General features: G+C 43.3%; 2 protein-coding genes across 4 annotated transcripts; both read right to left on the bottom strand.

The window, feature by feature from the left end:
* LOC311487885 (kelch-like protein 9) lies at window positions 1-10,659 on the bottom strand. 3 transcript variants are annotated; one of them, XM_084544291.1, is made up of 11 exons: window positions 10,451-10,659; window positions 8,463-8,507; window positions 7,121-7,257; window positions 6,838-7,001; window positions 6,535-6,667; window positions 6,237-6,433; window positions 5,921-5,996; window positions 5,251-5,808; window positions 4,865-5,044; window positions 4,618-4,731; window positions 1-2,261 (listed from the first exon to the last, which is right to left on the bottom strand). In XM_084544291.1, the coding sequence occupies exons 2-11, from the start codon at window positions 8,465-8,467 to the stop codon at window positions 1,765-1,767; spliced, it is 2,061 nt and encodes a 686-aa protein (XP_084400417.1). In that variant the 5' UTR covers window positions 8,468-8,507; window positions 10,451-10,659; the 3' UTR covers window positions 1-1,764. The 3 variants fall into 3 exon arrangements, with proteins under 3 accessions (XP_084400417.1, XP_084400418.1, XP_084400416.1); XM_084544292.1 differs by having other exon boundaries at window positions 6,838-6,974; XM_084544290.1 differs by having other exon boundaries at window positions 2-2,261; window positions 6,838-7,025; window positions 10,451-10,658.
* A 414-nt stretch (window positions 10,660-11,073) lies between these two features.
* On the bottom strand, window positions 11,074-18,097 carry hao2 (hydroxyacid oxidase 2 (long chain)). The gene is made up of 7 exons (XM_084544033.1): window positions 17,697-18,097; window positions 15,685-15,836; window positions 13,397-13,680; window positions 13,076-13,297; window positions 12,062-12,220; window positions 11,659-11,728; window positions 11,074-11,535 (listed from the first exon to the last, which is right to left on the bottom strand). Exons 1-7 carry the CDS (start codon window positions 17,825-17,827, stop codon window positions 11,480-11,482), a joined length of 1,074 nt encoding a protein of 357 aa, XP_084400159.1. The 5' UTR covers window positions 17,828-18,097; the 3' UTR covers window positions 11,074-11,479.
* Window positions 18,098-23,341: the final 5,244 nt, after the last annotated feature.

Genomic DNA, 23,341 nt, shown 5'->3' with positions numbered 1-23,341 from the left:
CCTGCGTAGTTTCAACCATTTCTTTCGTGTGTATTTATTCTGTGGGCTCTCATTTCAAGTTTAGTTTAGTTTTCCACCTTGAACCTTAACGTAAGGATATAGGTTTATTTTGTTGAGGCTCCACCAACCTTTGTGTCCTGCAGTTTCTAACCTGCAATCAAACTTTTAAGCAGGCAAAATCACTACTTGTATGGGATGACCTGTTTGTGTGTTTTTTTTTCTTTGTCCCCTTCAAAAAACTTCTTGAATCTTGAAGTTTCTGTTCTCTGTTTCACAGTATATCAGACGCTGTGATAAACTCCGCGTTTGGTGCGGTGTCTCTCTTGTTGGCGGACAGTACAGCTGTTCTTTTTAGCTGTGTGTGTTTTATCAGCTTTGGAAGGGACGGATTGAAGAGTGTCAAGAGAGAGTGTGCGTTGTCGTTGTTTAAATCCCTGATGAGACTTTACTGACTGTGAATAATGTGACTCTCTAGCATAGCATGTAGAATACAAAACATTTTATTTCAGTGTGTTCTATACAAAACATAACAAAAATAAAATATTAATGCAGGGACAGCAACTGACTGAGCTTGGATCGACAAGGCAACATGGTACAGCAACTGAATCTAGAAGCTTCTTGCTTTATTTTACAATGAATCGTTGAAGGTCATCTCTTGGAGCTGAACATGGAGCAATGGTAGACAACATGTGAACTTACTTTGGCACTGACTTTAAGAATTGAACTCCCTGTGCTGAATGGAAGTCATTAACAGACTGCTCTGTCATTTGACCCAGTATAGATGGCTGTGTTTACGGCAACCCTAACCCACAGACAAACCACCTCAGTCAAAACAGACTGAGCTGATCAGATTGAGAGGTGTAAACTTCAAATAATTATCCATTAAATATGAAGATTATCGCCTAACAACAATGTGAACACTTGACGTCCCTTTACGGGGTTAAAAACTTCCGGCGACGTTCCGGGGAAAAGGCCAGAAACATGGAGGAAGCGAAACAACCAAGTGTTTGAAAAGATAAACAAAGAGAGAATCAATGTGGGCAGCAACGTCACCTTCTTCTATTAAATGAATTCAACACTGTGAGTCAATTTAGGGAGGAAAAACATTCCTCTTCTTTTATATTTCCCGCAGATTTGCCGCTCCAGAGTGGGAAGAACCACTTTGTGATAAAAGTTTTGTCGTGATTTATGTTTTGAGGCACATAAACACATACCATTCTATCTAACAGTCTATCTTACAACTGATGAACCTCCAAAAACGCACGGTCGAGCTACGCTGTGATTCTTGGATCACGTATTTACTCATCCTTCATTATGATACAAAGAGCTCAGTTAATTTATTTTAGTCTGGAGATAATGAGCCGAGTTACAAGCTACAAAGACAGCACTTTATCCTTTAATCACATTATTTCCATGCTGTTGTGAAGCGATGTAATTGCCTTTTGTCTGTGTCCAGTCACTCTGAAACAGTTGGTTGGTTTCATTTGGTTCATACTGAAAGTTAATCACAAGAACTTTGCAACAGGACGTTAGATGGATGGTAGTAAATGAAAGGACAGGAAATCACACTAAAACCAAACCTTTGATAGGTAGGTGTATAAGTTTCAAAATGTACAATGCTAACATTAGCTGCCCTGCCTCTCTTGCACATGAAACGTGTGTTTGCAGCCCACGCTATTTCCTGTTTTGACTTCTATTCGCCACAACATGCAGTTTTGCTGTGCCACCTCTGGTCTGACAGCAGCAGAAGCCGGAAATCCCCCGTCAGCTCTTAGCTGTAGGCAGCGGGCACTCCTGTATCTGGGCCTCGTCCACTGACCCTTCTGGCAGATGAACCGTCATCGTGCAGGCGCGAATCCCCCCCAGAGGCTCGAGCACGTTGAACACTCTGTCCCACACGTCCTCCTCTGGATCATACCGCTGCACGATGTCAACCATGCACCTGCTGTTCCAGGAGTACCCTCCCACCACGTAGATCTGCCCGTTGAACACCGTCACGCCGACGTCGCTCTGGCCCCGAGGCATCGGCGACACCACCGTCCACTGGTCCGTGTCTGGCCGGTAATACTCGCAGCCCAGGACGTCGTCGTAGTCGCTGCTGCCTCGGAAGTGGTTCCCGCCCATGACGTAGAGTCTGTCCTCCACCGTGCACATGCAGTGCAGGCCGCGGAGCTCGGTCATGTCGGCCCGTCGACTCCATGTGTCATCCGTGGGGTTGTAACACCAAAGCTCCTTCTGGAAGGTGTCCCGGGTGATGCCACCTGTGTGATAAGAAAGAAGTGAGCGGTGGGAGAAGGGTCTCACGCTGAACTGTTTCTGGTGGATGTGTAGCTGTGGTAGGCAGCTGTTTGGGTCAAAGTCTCACAGTTGCACACCTGTATACCTGCAGTTGTGTACATCAATCTGCCACAACATTATGACCACTGGCAGGAGAAGTAAATAACATTGACCATCTTGTGACAGTTCATTGTTCTGCTGGGAAACTTTTGGACCTGGCATTCATTCGTGTGGATGTTACTTAGACATGTAGCACCCACCTAGACCAGACCAGACACCCCCACCCCATAGCAATGACACTCCTTGATGGCAGCAGCCATCCCCAGCAGGATGCAGCCACAAAAATGCTTTAGGAACAACTAAAAAAAAACACGAAGAACAGCACAAGATGTTGACCTGGCCTCCAAATTCACTAGATCCCAAACTGATCAAGTATCTGTGGGATGATCCACACTAGCCTCTCCCCTCAAAGCCCCCCCACTAACAACATTGTGTTGCCAGACACCACAGGACACCCTCAGAAGGCCCATGTCCATTCTCTGATGAGTCACAGCTGTCTTGGAGGCACAAGGAAGTCCTACACAATATTAGTCATAATGTTATGCCTGATCAGAGTATATATGGAAACCTGTACTTTGTACTTTCTGTTTATGTTATAATGTAGGCTGTCCCAAAGAGAACATGTGATATAAAAGTGTCCGTGTGTGTTGCATGTTAACTGATAATACCAGCACACCGACGCTGTAAAGTGCTGCGGCCCACTTCAACCACAGGTCTCTATCGTTTCCTGGTTTCAGGTCTACGTGTGAAACTTTGCGTTTATTCTCTCAATGCGAGGAACCATCTTCCTGTCCAAGGTCGCTGAGAAAGGGGCCCCCGAGCTGACTGCTGCCTCTGAGCAGGAAGTGGTTTCAAATAGGTCAGCGAGAGACGGCTTTATCTCAATCAACTCATCAAGGCAGACCCTCCCTGGTGAAAATCTACCAGAATAGACATAGACTTGTGCGGCTGTTTGCTCGCCCTTCTAGCTACATGTTAAACCTTGAGAAAGCAGCGAAGCAAGGTGCATTAAATTCATATAATCTTAACACATCTGGAGAACACTGGATCCCTTCAGAGCCCCAGTTAGATTTATGACTGTTGGGGTTCGTTGAACATTTGGACGAATGGCTGGATGATGATGATCTGACTGTCAAAGGCCTGCGGATGAAATCTAATCTTTCAGGATTCATCACACCATTAACAGACGGAAGAGAGAAACCAAATATGGGTTAGGGGTTGTCTGTAAGTGTAAGTTTTCTTAAAGGCATCCCTCTCAACTGTCAGTCAAGAAGAGAAAAGTTGCATCACATTGTTAACCAGCTGTTGAAACATTTTGAAGAAATTGCGGTTAGATGGTCGGCCGTACGGAGAATTAGCTGTCAGCTGAGCAATCCCCTCCCTGTGGGGTCATGTTTTTTTTTGTTTTTTTTTTAACCACATGCTTTCAAAACCGTGAGAATAGCCTCTCTCTCTGCATGCAGCCTTTGTTAAAGTTAACCACAGATGCGATGTATAGACTGGCTATACCAGTCACTTCTGCACTGAGAGGTTAGGTTCATCGTCAGTGCATCGTTGTCAACGGTGCTTGATTGATTTTATGATTTGTAATTTCTCTTGGCATTTTACGTCCGAAATGAAGAGTAAATTCTACAATTGGATTAAAAATAGTGTTGTGATTACTGTATGCGCCAATCAGGCATAACATTATGACCACTGACAGGAGAATTAAATAACATTGACCATCTTGTGACAATTAAATGTTCTGCTGGGAAACTTTTGGACTTGGCATTCATTCATTTGTGTGGATGTTACTTAGACATGTAGCACCCACCTAGACCAGACCAGGCACCCCCACCCCATAGCAACGACACTCCTTGATGGCAGCCAGACACACACATAAAAACGCTTTAGGAACAACTCAAAAAACATGAAGATCATCACAAGGTGTTGACCTTGCCTCCAAATTCACTAGATCCCAAACTAATCAAGTATCTGTGGGATGATCCACAGAGGCCCCTCCCCTCAAAGGGCCCCCCCACTAACAACATCCTGTTGCCAGACACCACAGGACACCCTCAGAAGTCCCATGTCCATTCTTTTATGAGTCACAACTGTTTAGGAGGCAACAAGGGAGACCTACACAATATCAGGAAGGTGGTCATAATGTTATGTCTGATCGGTGTATACTGCACATAGTCAGTGAAAGGTGGTGTCTTGATAAAGTGCAGCAGTAGAAGCCATTGTGATAAAATCTGATTCTGTGAACAAACTGTAAAGGCTCACAGTTTCAAATCTTACCTGAGATGTACATGAGGTCTCCGTGAACTGTCCCAGCGTGTCCATAGTGAGGCTCCACCATGTTTGCCACAAAGGTCCACTCGTTTTTCTTCAGGTTGTAGCACTCCACCGTGTCTGATCAGAATCACAGAGCAGAGGGATAAACTTTATTTCAGCGTGTTTTCTCCTAAAAAGAAATAAAAAGACTCCCGACACAAGCAGCTGCGTTAGAACGGTTGCAGACGAAGAAGATTCGGGAGCAGCTCACCAATTTCTCCCGAGGCGTTCCTTCCTCCGACTGCAAACAGCTTTCCCTTCAGGGCGCTGAGGTGGAAAAAGGTTCGCTTCTCGTTGAGCGAGGCGATCTGGAGCCACTTGTCGAAGCGTGGGTCGTAGCGGTAGGCGCTGTCTATGGCCGTCTTACCCTTTGTGTCGTAGGTGCTCTGACCTGAGAAGCCAACAAGAATCAGTGTTAACGAGGGGTAAAGGTTAGAAACCAAATCGGTCATAGATGCACAAAACCATTAAAATGGTTCTTCATATCATATTGTTCAGTCATGCTTTGTGTCTTGATCATGAAGGCTGAACCCCGAACAAGGTTGTTCCCAGGTCAACAGTTCTCATTCTGTATGTATGTGTTGTATGTGTTCTAACCTCCAACAATGAAGAGGAAGCCGCCCAGAAGAGCCACACCATGCTGGTAGCGGGGCACCTCCATGGGCTTCAGGGCTCTCCAGTGACAGGTCTTCTCGTCATACAGCCTCAACTCCCGGCTCACCACCAGCTGCTGCCGCATCACGCCGCCCAGTGCCAGAATATGCGTGGCGTCCGACCTTATCTGAGTCCTCTCGGTCTGCAGGGCGGGCTGCATGAAGGGCATCATTTGGTAGTTGCTGGCCTCCAGCAGGAGGTTCACGCAGGCCGTCTCGGAGCGCATCATGGAGTCGCCTTCCTCTTCGTTGTCCTGGGAGATCTGGATCAGCTCGCCAGGGCTCATCAGAGGGAAACGAATGTGGCGCATCAGGGCGTAGGCGGAGGAGCGGCGCTTGGGGGAGTCGTGTTCCAGCCATCCTCTGGCGATGTGGTAGAGCTCCAGCTCAGAGAAACCAGTCAGCGAGTTGCTGGCAAGAGCGTTGGCCATGCTGATCTCGGAGAGCTGGAGGTAGCGACCGCTTTGTACCAACTCCGAGAGGTTCTGGCTCACAAACTCACCTGTGTTTGATGGGACATAGAAAGGATACAAATGATGCGGGCATTAGCATCAGAGGTTAACAATCCAAGGCTTTCATGAAGATGTTTTGTGTCTAAGATCAGTTTTACCCACCTATGTTCAGGAGTACATCCTCCAGAAGCAAATCAGTGGCGATGTGCTCGACTTCCACACAGTTATCAATAGTGATCTGCACCAATGAACAACAAAGAAAACAGATTAAATAAATTAAGCCAGAAAATATCATCTCTTCCTGGTAACAGTCTCTATTATTTTGCACCTCTTTTGTTCTCTACTATATAACTAAATAAGAAAATGCAAAGGGGAAGTGCAGCCTGATAAGATCACCCTCTGATGTACCTGAATATATTTAGTTAATTTATGCATGTGTTTAGAGGAAGGGACATGAAACTGAAAGAATTCCTCTCACCTCACTGCTTAGGAGCTGGTTGCAGAAGCTCAAGACAGGCATGACCTGCAGGAAGTTTGCCGCCTCCAGCGTGTCCTGGAGATTACCCATGTCCAGGCTGACTTTGGAGGTGTAGATGAACTCTATGATGTTCTTTAAACCCGACTTAGTGACCCCGTGCAGCTTGATCTCTCTCATCTCCTGCTCCCTCATGCCTCCTGAACAAGAGCAAAGAGTTGTATTATTCATCCTGTGGTTCTTTGGTGTAAAAGTTGTTTATAGTCGCTTGTCTTCAGCCATATTAGACAGGACAACAGACCTGTGAACATGGCCTTGAAGTAGTCACTGGATGAAGCCATGATGACTCTGTGGACTGGGAACCTTTCCTTGCTGTCTCCAGGAACCAAGACGACGTCACAGAGAGTCTCATCTGCCCGAAAAGCGTCAAAGCCCTTTGGGGAATATAATATCATGTCATGAGTGGATTAGTATACTGCATGTGTGTCTAATAGATTCTCCTTTTGGTTCTGGATTTGTTGACCAATGAGATGTATGCACCAAACATGTGGAGGATGCTTTTCTTTGAGGGGAAAATACATATACCATACCAAAAAACATATACCTGCAACACAGCCGATCCGTGATCAGAGCTGCTGAACACCTTGGACAGCGGCCGAGGAGGGAGCTTGGGCTTTGTCGACTTGTCGGGGCGCTTGGGTGGCGTTTCCACCCGCGGAGGGAGAGGAGTTGGAGCTGGAGCTGGAGGAGGAGGAGGAGAGGCAAGGGCTGGTGGAGGAGCAGGCCTGTCATCTTTTGAGCCAGTTGACAAACAGATATTGGATGAGGTTGCATGGAAACCAACTGCTAAGTGTTTGTGACTGTAATGTCACTGTGATCACACACACCTTGTTGAGCAGGTGCAGCAGGAGGCCTCTCCGGCTGAACTGGAGGTCTCGGAGGATCTCTGGACTGATGCCTGTTGCGGCCGAAACCAGACAGCCTGCGGCTCAGCCTGCCTGGCCCGCTGTCGTCCCCGTTACCCCTGCAGATGATGAGTCACAATGTGAGTGCGACCCGCGATTTCCTGTCACCTCGTGGAGTGAACTTTCTGCACTGACTCTGCATCCGAAGCAGCTTCATGGGTTTTATTCATAAAAATGTTCGAGGAATTTGGTGCAAACAAGGACAAAACTAGAACATGCTTAGTATGTCTGTGAAGGTTCTCAGTCATCCAGGTCATGGTTTATCCAACAAAGGTTCAAAAAAGGCAACTGGACTTGTAGAGTTTTTTTGAGAAGACGTTTCACCACTCATCTGAGTAGCTTCTTCAGTTCTAGGGGACTGGTGGGAAGTTTGAGGCTTAAATAGGAACTCCTCCTGAAAACTTGCTTGTTATGCTAACAACCAGAAACTGGTGCAGCTAATTTCCTTTAACGATTGGGTACTTACCTGCAAGTTTCCAGGAGGAGTTCCTATTTAAACCTCAAACTTCCCACCATTCCCCTAGAACTGAAGAAGCTACTCGGATGAGTGGTGAAACGTCTTCTCAAAAAAACTCTACAAGTCCAGTTGCCTTTTTTGAACCTTTGTTGGATAAACATGCGTCGTAGTAAATATATGTTAAGGTTTGTTTTGAGAGTTTCAATGGCGGTTATGGCAGTTTGAAAGTGTAATTTTGCCTCTCAACACTTCCTCATAAGTTGTGTACAGATGCCACTTCCTTCAGTAGAATTGGCAGAACCAACATCCTCCTACGGCCGGACGCCGTCGCTCTTATCTGAAACATTAGATTAATTTAATCGAGCTTCCTGACTCTACAAAAGGCCTTATCTGCTTGGTGTTCCTGTGGTGTTCTGTGACCTGAAAACGGGGAACTGACGAGGAACCGTTTCAAACGAAAAGTAAATGGTGGTTTACAAGATTAAATATTTAAATTTTCACATTTTCATATCACACATGTTCATTTATTTTCAACAGAGCTTAACCCAGATCTGATCTGAAACCTACCAAGCACCACTTCTACGCTTTTCAAGTATAATTTTACACACAATGTGAACATATTAAGAAGTAACTGATGGCTTTATTTAGTCTGCTTCAAACACATGCTCTCTAAACGAGTAGCTGTTATTTTATGAAATGCTCCCTTAACCCGTTTCTGTTGTGCAGCACGTCGGATGAGAAGGTTGGAAGATGTGTGTCAAGTATCTGAGTGAAAACGTTAACAATGAAGCTCAGAGTCACCCTTACCCCATTTCATTGTCCTCTGGGGGCTGAGGGCTTTGGTTACGCCTCCTACACGAAGAAGAAAGAAGAGCTTTAGTGGACAGAAATGTATTTCTTGGAGGTGAATAGTTCTCAACAGGCCGTAGTCATACGAGTTTCAGGTGGACGTCGCCCACACAGATGTTCCAAACACAAACCTAAACTCCCCATCAGTCTTTTAGAACTGAAGAAGCTACTCGGATGCAATGTCTTTAGAAAACAGGATTGCTTGGCGGAGCAGAGTCCTGTTTTTACCCCGTAAGTAGAACTCTACAGTCAATCTCCACTGTCCTACAATCAGATCAAGGCTCCATCAAAATGCAAACACCTCCGTCTGTGAGATGACCCATTTTCTATTCAGTCAGAACTGCCTCGACGTGTCTGCTCTGTTTTTTTCTCACATCGTATTCCACTCTGAGATAACGTTTGATGTGGTCTTTCTTTGTCTGCTGACAGAGCAAACTTCTTATTCGGGTTCGGATGTGCGCGTGTTTTCTCTCGCAAGATTCGTAATTCCTCTTTTATGAGATAAAACCACCTGTGTGGAAAAGGTCTGAGGGGATTCTCATGTTTCATTTCGTGAGCAAAATAATCTGGTCGCACTAACTGACAGAGAACACCTTGAGAGTTACATAAGAAACTCAGTTAAAACTCAAATATCCAGTGGTTTTTCTACGAATAGACAAAATAATTTATTTATTTATTTATTTGATAGGGACAGTGCACATTAATGAACATATATTCAGACGTAAATATGCCGGATTATAGCAACAATGCTAATTTGCATCCGCAGTCCCTATTCAGGTAACACAAAAACATGATAAGACATAGGACAGGACAATAGATTGCAATAAGAGCACATTACATGACAGTACATTACTAAGAAGATAAAAGTCAATGGTTACAAGACTGGTTTGCTTTCAACCACTGCTTGAGGTAAGTTTTAAAGGTTTGTAATGTGGGACAGTCCCTTATGGAGAGTGGGAGACTGTTCCAGATCTTACTGGTCTTTACAGACGGAGCATTTTGTCCAAAGGCTGTTTTTCTGTGTGGGACCTCACAGTCCCCTCCAGAGGAGGACCTGGTCCTGAGACTGCTGTGAGGCCTTTTTTTTTTTTTTAGAAAAGTCAGACATGTGAGGTGGGGCAAGTCCATGTAACACCTTGTACATCAAACAAGCAAATTTAAGATTTTTAAAATTCTCGAGGCTCAGTAAGTTGTGCTTTTTTAAGATGTTCTGTCAAAGACCTTTAAAGATCTTTTATAGTGTGATTCAATGATTTTGCATTACCAACAGTCTTCTGATGCATACTCCATAAACATCTACAATATCATATTTTATAAACTGCCTCGTCTTCTGCTGCTGTCTGCTCCGCCTGCTGCAGTTCATCTTCAGCCGCAGCGCGTCGTTGTGTTGCTCTTAATCTGGTTATTCTACACAGAGAAATGCCGCCGCGTCCGCCGCGTTTATTTTGCACGCAGTTAATACGGCGTAGTGTTATATATTTGAGAGGGCACGGAAAGAGCGCTGTTGTTGAGGCCTTCCTTAAAACGTGACAGTTTCTGCCCCCCACCTCACTAATGCACCCACTCATGTGTGAAGCCAGTGTGCCAGTCGTTCTCACAGTGTATGTTAACGCTTTTAACTGCGACTTCTGTCGTCGTGTGGCGACTTCATAATGAAATTAGGCTTGCTTCTTGCATAAAACATTGTGACATGAGTTGCACAAACACTTTTTCATCTGAAAAGTGAAGAAACGTGACAGTTCAATGTCACAAACTCTTACAAAATTATTTAATTTGATACGGTATGCTTATATTTTCCTGCATGGCTAAAACTGAACCGTTTCTATAATCTTGCTTTCAAGATTATAGAAATGGTTTCAAGATCTAGGTTTCCTGCTGTGTGCCTCACACTAAACCAGATCTGAAAACGTTCACAAACGGGACGTACTGCGCGAGGGTAACCCTACCTGGAAGAAAGCTTCCTCAGAAGACTGGACCCGAGGCCTCCCTCCAGCCTGTTCGTCTAGCCGAGCGGCACTCCGAGAGGAAGAATGAGCAGAAAGCGTCTGCTGCACGGCACCAGCTGTTCAGGAGAGTTGAAGCGTCTGAGCGAGCATCACCGTTTCTTAAGCCCAACCGAGACCTCAGTCACTTCCTGTGCCACTTCTCTTTCTCACTGTTTGCGTCTTTCCGCATCTGAACCACATGCTGTGACACTTTTAGCAAAACAAGTTTCACAAGAAATGTTTGAGGCTTGAACTTAGGTGCACACATTGGGGCCTTTGATTACCTGGAAATGTTACCTTTTTCATTTTTGTCTCATGCAATTTCATGTCTTGCGCTTGGGGAAAGCTGAACACGTGCAACAAATTCAACACAGTCGGATTAAATAACAGCAAAAAAATGGCCTCTTGACCTTTTAAAGAGGGAGTTTATGGTCCAGAATGCTTCTTAGATGCTGATGGGAATCTGACGTGCAGCTGAAATGCAGTCTCTTTTTCAGGTTAGCTTTTGGGTCAGTTTGCACCAGAATCATTTCATTTACGCATAAAAAGACAAAAGAGGCGGACTTCTGCTACAGCTACATCTGTTATCACTTGATTTAAATAAATCCAGAAGAGCAACAAGTGTGTGTCATCCCAGCAAATGTTTATTCAGTCACTTGCAGAACTTCCAACCATAGTGTACAGGCTGGCATCACCTGCTGCATTTATTACAGTAAAACCATAATAAGCAGCTCAATTCCTACCAGTTCAAAAGCAAGAAACACTTTTATTTATTGCTGAATCTACCGCCGACCCTCGGCTACGTCAACACTCACTCGAACAGTCACGGCATGAAAACAGATCCGGTGTATTTTCAGAGTTGCCTGCATGCTGCGTGCAGTGCGTGATTTCCCGACATGATAAAGCATCTCTGATGAAATCTCGGGCAAGTTCAACACTAATGTTTGATTTGGAGGCGAGTTCAGCTCTGTCTGTCGGTCTGCTGGTGCGTCAGAGTCTGGAAAACTGAATGAGGTTCCTGTTGATTTCAGCCACGTTCCTGCAACCTGGATTGAGATAAATAGAAAAAGCTGCAGGCTGGTTTTTTTCATTCTTTTGTGGCACAAACCATATTAGCATGGTTACACCGATTAAGAGTTTAGTGAATGAATCTTACACCTCAGACTCACCTGATAGAGCCATGGATAGACGGAACTCGTCGTTTAAGATTTGCAGTACCTCCCTCAATCCTTCCTCACCCTGAAAAGGTCACACATGATATGATTACTGTCAAAAATACAAAATACCATCTGTAATAATACCACTTAGCTATAAAACCATCACATAAAGTCTGTGTATTTCTTTCTCCACCTCAATCAGAACAGACAAACCTGATGAGAAGGAATTTTAAATCAGAATGAACCCATTAAATAAGAAAACATTATCTCCAAATAACCATGTAAACACTTGGACTGATTTTCCGGTTTCTCCCTGGTTAATATAAATCCACTAGATAGCTAGATAGAAAACCCATAATTAGTCTATAAGCTCACACTCAGTGTCATCACACATTACTCCGCGCTGCTCTCGTACCTTGTATGCAAGGCCCCACACCGCTGGGCGGCCGATGAACACGCACTTGGCGCCCAAGGCCAGCGCTTTGAGCACGTCACTTCCCGTCCTGATCCCTCCGTCCACGTAGACCTCGATCCTCCCCTGCACCGTGTCCACGATCTCTGACAGTGCGTCAATCTGTCAGGTGAAGATAAACAGAGACAGTACTGCTTGTAGGCCCACGGATCTGATAAGCATCAGCAGCGTGTGTTACTGCGGTGTCAGGAACGCGTCATGGTTGTATGTGTGGAGGAAGGTTATCAAAGCACGATAACTGGGTCTGACTGTAGCGAACCAGGCCATGCTGATATTACTATTGAATACACTGATCAGCCATAACATTATGAACATTTACTGGAGAAGTAAAGAACATTGACCATCTTGTGACAATCCAGTGTTCTGCTGGGAAACTTTCGGACCTGGCATTCATTCATGTGGATGTTACTTAGACATGTAGCACCCACCTAGACCAGACCAGGCACCCCCACCCCATAGCAATGACACTCCTTGATGGCAGCAGCCACCCCCAGCAGGATGCAGCCGAAACAAACGCTTTAGGACCAACAAAAAAAACGTGAAGAACAGCACAAGGTGTTGACCTGGCCTCCGAATTCACTAGATCCCAAACTGATCAAGTATCTGTGGGATGATCCACAGAGGCCCCTCCCCTCAAAGGCCCCCCCACTAACAACATTGTGTTGCCAGACACCACAAGACACCCTCAGAAGGCACATGTCCATTCTCTGATGAGTTACAACTGTTTTGGAGGGAGGCACAAGGGAGACCTACACACTATTAGGAAGGTGGTCATAATGTTATGCCTGATCGGTGTATTCATGGTACGAGCTAGGTACAATAAAAGAAAAGTTTGACAGTTTTTGAAATCCATTTATCTTCTCCATTACCTTAAGGTTTAATGACTTTCTCTTAAAAATGTAACCAATGAAATGTAGTATAATATGAAATAAACATATGAATGTGGTCAGTGACTACCGAGGCCGGGCCCCCGTCCAGCTGTCTCCCCCCATGGTTGGACACGATGATGCCCTGGACGCCGTGCTCCACGGCCAGCTCAGCGTCCTCCTTGGTCAGGATGCCCTTGATGATAATAGGGAGGCGGGTGATGGACTGCAGCCAGTAGACGTCCTTCCAGCTGATGGAGGGGTCCAAGGTGTTGGCCGGTACCCCGTACTCCTCTGGGCCTGCAGCCTCTTGCTTTTAGTGCATAAAGTACAGCTAAGGTGAATGTCCACTTGTTATACAAATGTGCTCTTTCTGCTGCATGTTTTTTTTACACAAAAACGTTTCTGTTACCTGGAATACCCCATCAAAGTTCTTGACCTTGAGGTGTGGTGGCAGTTTGAACTGGTTGCGGATGTCGTTGCGGCGCTTGCCCGTGTAGGGCACGTCGACGGTGAGGACCAGGGCCTTGTAGCCGAGCCCCTCGACCCGGTGCACGATCTGCTCCGACAGCTTCCTGTCCCGGTACACGTACAGCTGGAACCAGCGGTAACCGTTCGGTGCAGCCGCCACGATCTCCTCCACTGAGCAGGTGGAGTAGGTGCTGGTGATGTAGCAGGTGTTGAGGGCCTCGGTGGCTGTGGAGCAATGATTACCATGGTGACTGAAGGTAGAATTAACAAACAGATCTGAAAGATGCAGCCAGTAAAATTTTCGTGGACAATATTTCTTTAACCAAACTGAAATCCATCAGAGAGTTCAACGTAACTTTTTCTACAGATGCTAAATAAAACCTGTTAAGATATACATGTTTACATGCCCCAAGATATTAAAGGGGAATTACTGTTTTTTACAACCTGGACCTTATTTCTGGCATAAAATACGATCGTTTACTCACCCATATAACTTTGGTGTTATTTTGTGTCGTTCGTCAGGTATTTAGATCCGCGTATTTCCATATAGTGGGAGTGACTGGGGCACCGAATAAATAACGCATTATCTGCCACGAAACTCGTTCATTTCACCAATATTTTGTTATGATACACTAGTGCTATTCCCTGTTGAGTCTGGAGTTACCTGTTATCTATTCACAGACGTGCAGCGGTTTGTTGTTCTTTGGCCAGCTGTTCCTCTCTCTGCCTCAGCATCCTCCTTTCAACGAGCTCCTCATCTGTATACTCTGGCTCAAAACGGTAAGGACGTCCATCGTAAACAAAGTCGTCGTCCACAACCTCAGAATCGGAAAAATATTCTGCCATGTTGCAAAAAATTTGCAGTAGCAAATTACAGGTAAACAAAGCGACTGTCGCGGGTGCGCTCGCCGCTCAGAGATGACATCATCCAGGTCAGAGGTTCGTAGGTCAATCTACAGACCCCGGATGATGATAACAGGTAACTCCGGACTCAACGGGGAATAGCACTAGTGTATCATAACAAACTATTGGTGAAAAGAACGAGTTTCGCGGCAGATAATGCGTTATTTAGAGGCTGCGTTTCGGTGCCCCAGTCACTCCCACTATATGGATATACGCTGATCTAAATATTGCCCGAACGACTCCAAATGACACCAAAGTTATATGGGTGAGTAAACAATCATATTTTGTGCCAAAAATAAGGTCCAGGTTGTAAAAAATGGTAATTCCCCTTTAATTTAACTAAGTTTTTGACGCCACGCTTTACTGACAACACTGAATTCTTTCAACAGAAGATGATGTAGCCACATTGGCTGTCCACACTGGTTCTTGTTTCATCCATTTTTATCAAACACTTGTTTGAACATCTGGTTGTTTTGCAACCTCCGTGCCTCTGTCCCTACTGAACACTTGTTACGTGATGTTTACCCCATGAGGGACAAGCAGAAATAATACATTTATTCCAGCCTAAAGAGAAAAATGATCGGATCAAACATTTACAAGGTTTACACCAGCCCCCATTAATCTGATTCAGATCGAGGTGGTTTACACGACGCATTTCCATTCTGATCATTCGTAGAATACAAGTGTCTGTTTAAATGTAGTCATAGTTTGTCCATCAACTCGATGACAGTTTGCAGTTTAAAGCTATGGTTTCAGTTTTTTTTGTGGTAGCATGCGCTCATATGGGCTGTTTAACCACACGCATCCAAAGCCCACTCAGAAGTGACTGATCGCTGCTATGAGAACTGATAATGAAAAGAGCAAAGCTCCTGGAAGCCTATATACTCTGATATCTGTTTATAGAGATAAACGTTGGTTAGGTTGACAGGAAACATAAGAGTGGAACGTGTGACATGCAACATAGGAAACATAATATCATCATAAAACATGGCGCCATGTCAGGTTGGCCCATAGTGGCGGCGCGTTCGGTCACAACGGCTCAGGACTAACCCTCCATTTAATTTCATTGTACAATTGTATAACGACAAATAAAGCAATTTACCATTACCTTATAAGATTCGTGACAGTGCAGTTACAGATTTTTGTTTGCTCTCTGCTCCCATCTAGTGGTGACTATGTGTACTAACATTACTGTTAAGAGTAAAACTTCTACAAATTGAAATAAACTCACATGATATAGTTTTTATTTTTTAGGAAATTGTTTTCTGAGACAAAGCGTAGTCTTAGTCTGAACGACACGGGCCTCGACACACACACAGTCCTCACCCCGAGCGGTGGCCACCTCCCCCTCGTGCCAGGCCAGGCAGTGAAAGGCCGTGGGTGCGATGCCGACCGGAAAGCTGATCTCCGTCCCCTGCACCGTGGTACGAGTGTCGCTCATGGACACGTCCCGCAGGATCCGAGGCCTGAGACGGATCCTGAGTGTGAGGCGCAAGATCAACATGTTAACAATAGCGTCACAGCTGATAGGCAGTCATACTATGACCACTTAAATAATGACGGAAAGTAGGAGGTATGGGTTTCTACGGTATGACAGAATATTTAATAATATTTATGAGTATTTACTTAAGATATGTCTGTTTTTGCCTTGACTAGGAAATTAAGGCCTTTCTCAAACTGACCCAAAAACATGATTAAAATGGTGAACAACTTTGTCTCATGGTGCGGAGTGAACTAAGGAGATGGTAGTGGATTACTGGAGGTCCAGGCCTCACCTGCAGCTTTTAACCATCAACGGGGAGTGTGTAGAGGTGGTTCAGACCTATATGTACCTGAGTCTGCAGCTGGATCACAAACTAGACTGGTGGGCTAACATAGACTCAGTGTACCAAAAAGCTCAGAGCCGTCTCTATTTCCTCAGGAGGCTAAGGTCGTTTAATATCCGCCAGAAGCTGCTGGACATGTTCTACCAGACTATCGTTGCCAGTGTCCTCTTCTATGCTGTGGTGTGCTGGGGAGGCAGCACTAAGAAGAAGAAGGACACCTCACGGCTGGACAAGATGATCCAGAAGGTGGGCTCTGTGGGAGATGCAAGGACTTTGAACAAACTCCGGATGAACAATGTCCATCACCCTCTACGCGACACCATAGTCAGGGAGAGAAGCTCGTTCAGGGACAGGCTGCTGTCTCTGTCCTGCCCCACGGACAGGTTGAGGAGGTTGTTTGTCCCTCAGGACATAAGACTCTACAACGCCTCCCTGTGAGGAACCAACTGAACCGTGGTCTACTACTGTAGGGTAAATCTACTACTATAGATTTTTTATGCATATATATAATGCTAAGATATTTAAGTTATATACACTGCCTGGCCAAAAAAAAAAAGGTCACACACTCTAATATTTCACCTTTAGCTTTGATTACAGCACACATTGCACTGTGGCATTGTTTCCATAAGCTTCGGCAATGTATTAATCTTTTACCAAGACCTTGTACAGAAAACATTTTGTATATATAAATCTGAGAGATGTCCAGGAGATGAGCTTTCAATGAGCATTTCCCAGTGTCTCAAATCCAAACCAGTACGAAACGAGAATAAATGAAAAAGGTAGGACATTGATTGGTTTAGAAGTCCGTGCTAAGTGCATTACGACGTCTTGCAAACCAACTTGCTCCTGAGATAAAGACAAGAATAGCTTCTCTAAAGGAGAGCGATGCAACTCTGGGATCCAGTTTTCCCACAGCTATTACACGTGACCACCTTTCTGGGACACAACCCCAGCCGGAACCAAACACAACCAGCAAACAAATCCCTCGTAGCAGGCTTGTCGTAGCGAAAACACATAACGTACACAGCCTTCAGTGTGAGAAAAGGCTTCAGTACGAGTCTTTGTGGAGACATGAGGAAAGCTGAGAGGAGACACGGGAGAAAAAGTCCAGACAAAATGAAGAAACGCAAGTTTAAAGACGGTTTCTTAGTCACTGCAGGCGGCGGAGGAGCAGTGGATCATCTACAACGGGTAAAGTGTAACTGCCTGTTTGTGATTATGAGGTATTAAAACTAAACATTCTGTACCGCATTTAAAGAAATCAGTTACAGAAAGCCAAAGTCCACAAAAACAGGCTGCGTCCTCGTTTGTACTGAAACCACTTTAACATAAATGTCTTATTTTATTTAGGGTCTTAAAACGTGAACATTGATTTAAATGGGTTTAAACTGCATGCCTGTCTGTGCCGTCTGCAGATGGGTCGGAACATTTGGTGCAATGAAACACAGTAAAAGTATTAGAGTAGTTAAATCGTGCATGTGTGATGTCCTTGAACGTCTGGGTCAGCTGTACCTCTTGTAAGCCAGTAGATTGTCGTCCCTGGTGCAGCATTCGTCCGCTCCAGCTGCATAATAATCCCAGGTGGCCTTTGAGAGATGCGCCTTAGCATACTCCTCAAAGTCCGTCAGGCATACCATAGCCATCTCTGCACAGCGACCTCCCTCCCTGTGTGGAAGAAAGACTCAACAGTGTGATCCTTATTGATTATGGCGCGCACAATGGAAATGATCAGCCGTCTATATTCACCCCTAATTCCTTTTGCATTTCATCGTATGCACAGACTGCATCAATAACAACCAGCTGAAAGAAAATAGGAGAGCCTGCAAAATATCTCTCCACTCAATGCTAAACACTGCTGACTTTGTCAAACATAGTTATTTATTTCCAGACTTTATCACGGCCAGTCACTTCTCATATTTTTACCCATCCAGCTTCATCTGGAAACAAGGTTTTGTTGCGCTCCATGTGAGACGAAAGAGCTACGGGCAACAACACCACCACCACACAAGCACTTAAAAGGTCAGGATGAAAAAAATTACCCTACACGCATGAAGTTACAGCTTCAAGACTTACCACAGATGATTGATATTTCACACAAGCCCCTCACTCTCAGCTGTCAAAGCCTGACGCTGTGACACGGCCACTCAAACTGAAACTCCACCTCCTATCAGCAAATGCAATCGTTCAACAACTCACTGCTCCAGCTTCCGCACTTTGACATCTGAGCAAGTTAAAAAAGAAAATAAACTCTTACTTTTCTCTCTCTCTCTCTCTCGTCCCCACGGTGTTGCTTTCGTGTCAATCAGAATTAAACTTTCATAGAGACACTATATGAAAGCCAGCGGACAGTGTTTGTGACCTGTGGGCGACCTCTGTTCTTTTTGTGTTTACACAAGCTGGAAATGTGCTGATTGTGACTTCAGCTATAGTGAGTACAAGAGGCGTCCGACACAGTGCTCTGTGGACCAGATGGAACATACAGTAGAGCATATGGGCATACGTACACCACCTAACAAGCTGTGCACACACTGACATGTGCATACAGGGGCTGTTGTCATGTGAAAACTCTTTAATTTACCCTCACATTGATAATACAAAGGTCGTCAGAAAATATTGAGCGCATAGTGAAAAATATAGTTTCTCACAAACAAACTGCATGGAGAACTTTTAGTCAGTCATTTACATACTTAAACAATACAATATAAATATACAACTAAATGTCTTGCATGCAGATTTTGCAGCAATGGGTACAAGAAGTGCGTGGAGCATTTTGACAAATTTGGATCTATTTTAGATTTTTTAATATATATATTTATACAGATAGGTAGTTCAATAAATAGTACACACTTTGTAATGACCAGTTTTTACTGTCATGTTTTTACAACTGTAAATATTAGGTCTAAAATCAGTCCGTTAATTTGACAAGACAACAGCTTCATTTATCTAGTCAGAAAAACAGGTCTGTTTGGAGTGCTGCAAGGTGTAAATCCTTTTTGGTGCTCTTCGGTGCAGGGATTCCAGATATAGAAAAAGAAGAGAGATCCGAGGCACTCAAAAAAGATGCATATAAAAACTTTTATTAGACTACTTAAACATGCTTACGCGTTTCAGCCTAGCTGGCCTTCATCAGAGCAGTTCTAAAATGGCTGTGTGTTTGCCACTCTTTCTAAGCTGATCAATCAAGCAGGTCACATGACTAACAGAAATCACCTGCTTGATAAATCACATAACAATCCATGTTAAAAAAGAAGAAAATATTAAACAAGAAGTACAATTGGTATCAATACAAAACATTTCATAAAGCAACACTATTTATCAAAATACAGAAGCACTTTGTCATTTTTTATCATATAATTTAGAGCTAGACAACAGAAAGACTAATCTCCATCACATTTAATGTGGGCATAACCTGGGATGTTGAAATAACCTAGAGAAAAGGAGAGAAATCAAGTTCAAGATTCAGTCCTGGGTATGTTGTTGCTTTTAAAGTATAGATCCAAAACGATTCTCTTTGTAAAAGTTTTTTTAGAATATCCCCCCCCTCTAATTGATTTTGCAATATGTTCTATTCCTAATATTTTTAGTGTGTCACTACTGCCATGGCCTGCCTGTTTGTAGTGCAAAGCCATAGGGTACCTGGGATTAGATGTTCTTATGGCGTATTTATGTTCAGCGAACCTTGTCTTGAGTTTTCGTTTTGTTCTTCCTATATAGAAGCAGCCACATGGGCATTCAAGCCTATAAACAACATAAGTAGTATTACAGTTAATAAATGAATGTATCTTATACTCTTGACCTGTTGTAATGTCTAGAAAAGAGTTTGTCTTTATCATATTGCCACAATGGTTACAATTTCCACATTGGTGGTTACCTCTTCTAGTATCTAGCCATGTTTTTGTCTGTATCGGAGGGAGATGGCTCTTAACCAATTTGTCACTCAGAGTAGAAGCTCGTCTAAAGCTGATCGTAGGAGCGTCAGGAAATGCTTCCCTGAGAGAGACATCACTAGTCAGTATATCCCAGTTCTTTTTAATTATTTGTTTGATTTTGTGTCCCTCGCTGCTATATTGGGTCACAAAGTACACCTGATTAGAGTCTCTTGTTCTGTTCTGATTCTTAACTAGTAGTTGTTCTCTTGTGAGATGTTTAGCTCTATTGTAAGCCAAATCTATTGTTTTACACGTATAACCTCTTTTTTTGAACCTACAGGCCATATCTTCTGCTTTCATTTCAAAATCTTCACTGGAGTCGCAGATTCGCCTAAGCCTTTGAAATTGTCCAAATGGAATATTATCAATTAACCATGGTGGATGAAAGCTATCTGCCTTAAGTATTGTGTTACGGTCTGTAGGTTTCCTGAAAATAGATGTATGTAAATCTCCATTTTCATCTTTAGAGATGTTAAGGTCAAGAAAATTAATATGGGTTAAGGAAAATTCAAGACTTAGCTTCAAGTTGGAATTTATATTATTAAGATAAGAATGGAACAACAAAAGTTCAGGTTCTGAACCAGACCATATGCAAATTATGTCGTCTATATACCTGCCCCACCATACAATTTTTTCAGCATATACATTCAAGCTAGAGTAGACAAAAGTCTCTTCCCAAAAACCCATAAATAAGTTAGAATAGTTTGGTGCAAAACACGCTCCCATCGCAGTACCTTTAATCTGTTTGTAAAACTGGTTCTGAAAAAGAAACACATTGTTATTAAGAGTCCATTCTGCAAGTTGTAGAATAAATGCAGCAGGGGGCATCTGTTCAGGCAGTCTGTTCTCCAAGTAGTGTGATAGTGCCTTAAGTCCTTCTTTGTGGTCAATATTGGTGTATAAGGACTCAACGTCCATTGTCACCAAGAAGGATGATCCAATGTTCTTAATCTCTTTAATCCTATTCAATACAGACGTGCTATCTTGAATGAAAGAAGGCAGATCAAGTACATATGGCTTAATGAAGAAGTCGACGAATTTAGAGGTTGGTTCTGTTACTGATTCATTGCCACTAATTATAGGTCTTCCTGGTGGATTAGTCAAATTCTTGTGAATTTTAGGAAGCATATAAAAACAGGGAATCCTCGGATACTTTGGTAGCAGAAAGTCATATTCTTTTTGTGAGATCCATTCTTCAGTCTTAGCATGTGACAGCATTTCTTTAAATTCAGTTTTAATCAGCTCAATTGGGTTAGATGACAGAGGTTGGTAGTACTCACAATTGTCCAGTTGCCGCTTAGCCTCCATGATGTATTGGTCTCTGCCCCACACGACAACTGCTCCTCCTTTATCCGCCCTTTTGATTATGATGTCATCATTATTTGAAAGCCAGTTTAATCCTTCTATTTCTTCTTTTGACAAGTTATAATCAGCTTTCTTTTTTGATGTAAACAATTTATCAACTTCATATGTAACTTTTTTAAAAAAGGTGTTCAAAGTTGGATTACATATGTTTGGCGTAAAAGTTGACTTGGGCTTGAATGGAGTACCTGTGCTCTGATGTGTAGGAGCATAAAAGACAGCTTGACTTGAGTTGGTATGATACCACACTTTCAGCTGAAGATTGCGATGAAATTTGAATAGGTCGATCTTTGTTTGAAACTCTTTAGTTGTATTTGTAGGGGCAAAGGTAAGGCCTTTAGACAGAACTGAAATATGATTGGCTGCAAGTGGCACGTCAGAGATGTTAATCACTTCTTCTTGCCCCTGTTCCTTGTGTGTCGGTCTCTTGGATGATTTTCTTCTTCCTCGTCTGGTCTACACATCAGAGCACAGGTACTCCATTCAAGCCCAAGTCAACTTTTACGCCAAACATATGTAATCCAACTTTGAACACCTTTTTTAAAAAAGTTACATATGAAGTTGATAAATTGTTTACATCAAAAAAGAAAGCTGATTATAACTTGTCAAAAGAAGAAATAGAAGGATTAAACTGGCTTTCAAATAATGATGACATCATAATCAAAAGGGCGGATAAAGGAGGAGCAGTTGTCGTGTGGGGCAGAGACCAATACATCATGGAGGCTAAGCGGCAACTGGACAATTGTGAGTACTACCAACCTCTGTCATCTAACCCAATTGAGCTGATTAAAACTGAATTTAAAGAAATGCTGTCACATGCTAAGACTGAAGAATGGATCTCACAAAAAGAATATGACTTTCTGCTACCAAAGTATCCGAGGATTCCCTGTTTTTATATGCTTCCTAAAATTCACAAGAATTTGACTAATCCACCAGGAAGACCTATAATTAGTGGCAATGAATCAGTAACAGAACCAACCTCTAAATTCGTCGACTTCTTCATTAAGCCATATGTACTTGATCTGCCTTCTTTCATTCAAGATAGCACGTCTGTATTGAATAGGATTAAAGAGATTAAGAACATTGGATCATCCTTCTTGGTGACAATGGACGTTGAGTCCTTATACACCAATATTGACCACAAAGAAGGACTTAAGGCACTATCACACTACTTGGAGAACAGACTGCCTGAACAGATGCCCCCTGCTGCATTTATTCTACAACTTGCAGAATGGACTCTTAATAACAATGTGTTTCTTTTTCAGAACCAGTTTTACAAACAGATTAAAGGTACTGCGATGGGAGCGTGTTTTGCACCAAACTATTCTAACTTATTTATGGGTTTTTGGGAAGAGACTTTTGTCTACTCTAGCTTGAATGTATATGCTGAAAAAATTGTATGGTGGGGCAGGTATATAGACGACATAATTTGCATATGGTCTGGTTCAGAACCTGAACTTTTGTTGTTCCATTCTTATCTTAATAATATAAATTCCAACTTGAAGCTAAGTCTTGAATTTTCCTTAACCCATATTAATTTTCTTGACCTTAACATCTCTAAAGATGAAAATGGAGATTTACATACATCTATTTTCAGGAAACCTACAGACCGTAACACAATACTTAAGGCAGATAGCTTTCATCCACCATGGTTAATTGATAATATTCCATTTGGACAATTTCAAAGGCTTAGGCGAATCTGCGACTCCAGTGAAGATTTTGAAATGAAAGCAGAAGATATGGCCTGTAGGTTCAAAAAAAGAGGTTATACGTGTAAAACAATAGATTTGGCTTACAATAGAGCTAAACATCTCACAAGAGAACAACTACTAGTTAAGAATCAGAACAGAACAAGAGACTCTAATC

This window comes from Chelon labrosus, assembly GCF_963514085.1.
Source record: "Chelon labrosus genome assembly, chromosome: 5".
Classification (NCBI taxonomy): domain Eukaryota; kingdom Metazoa; phylum Chordata; class Actinopteri; order Mugiliformes; family Mugilidae; genus Chelon; species Chelon labrosus.
The sequence above is the reverse complement of the archived record's forward strand: the minus strand, read 5'-3'. Positions and strand labels throughout refer to the sequence as shown.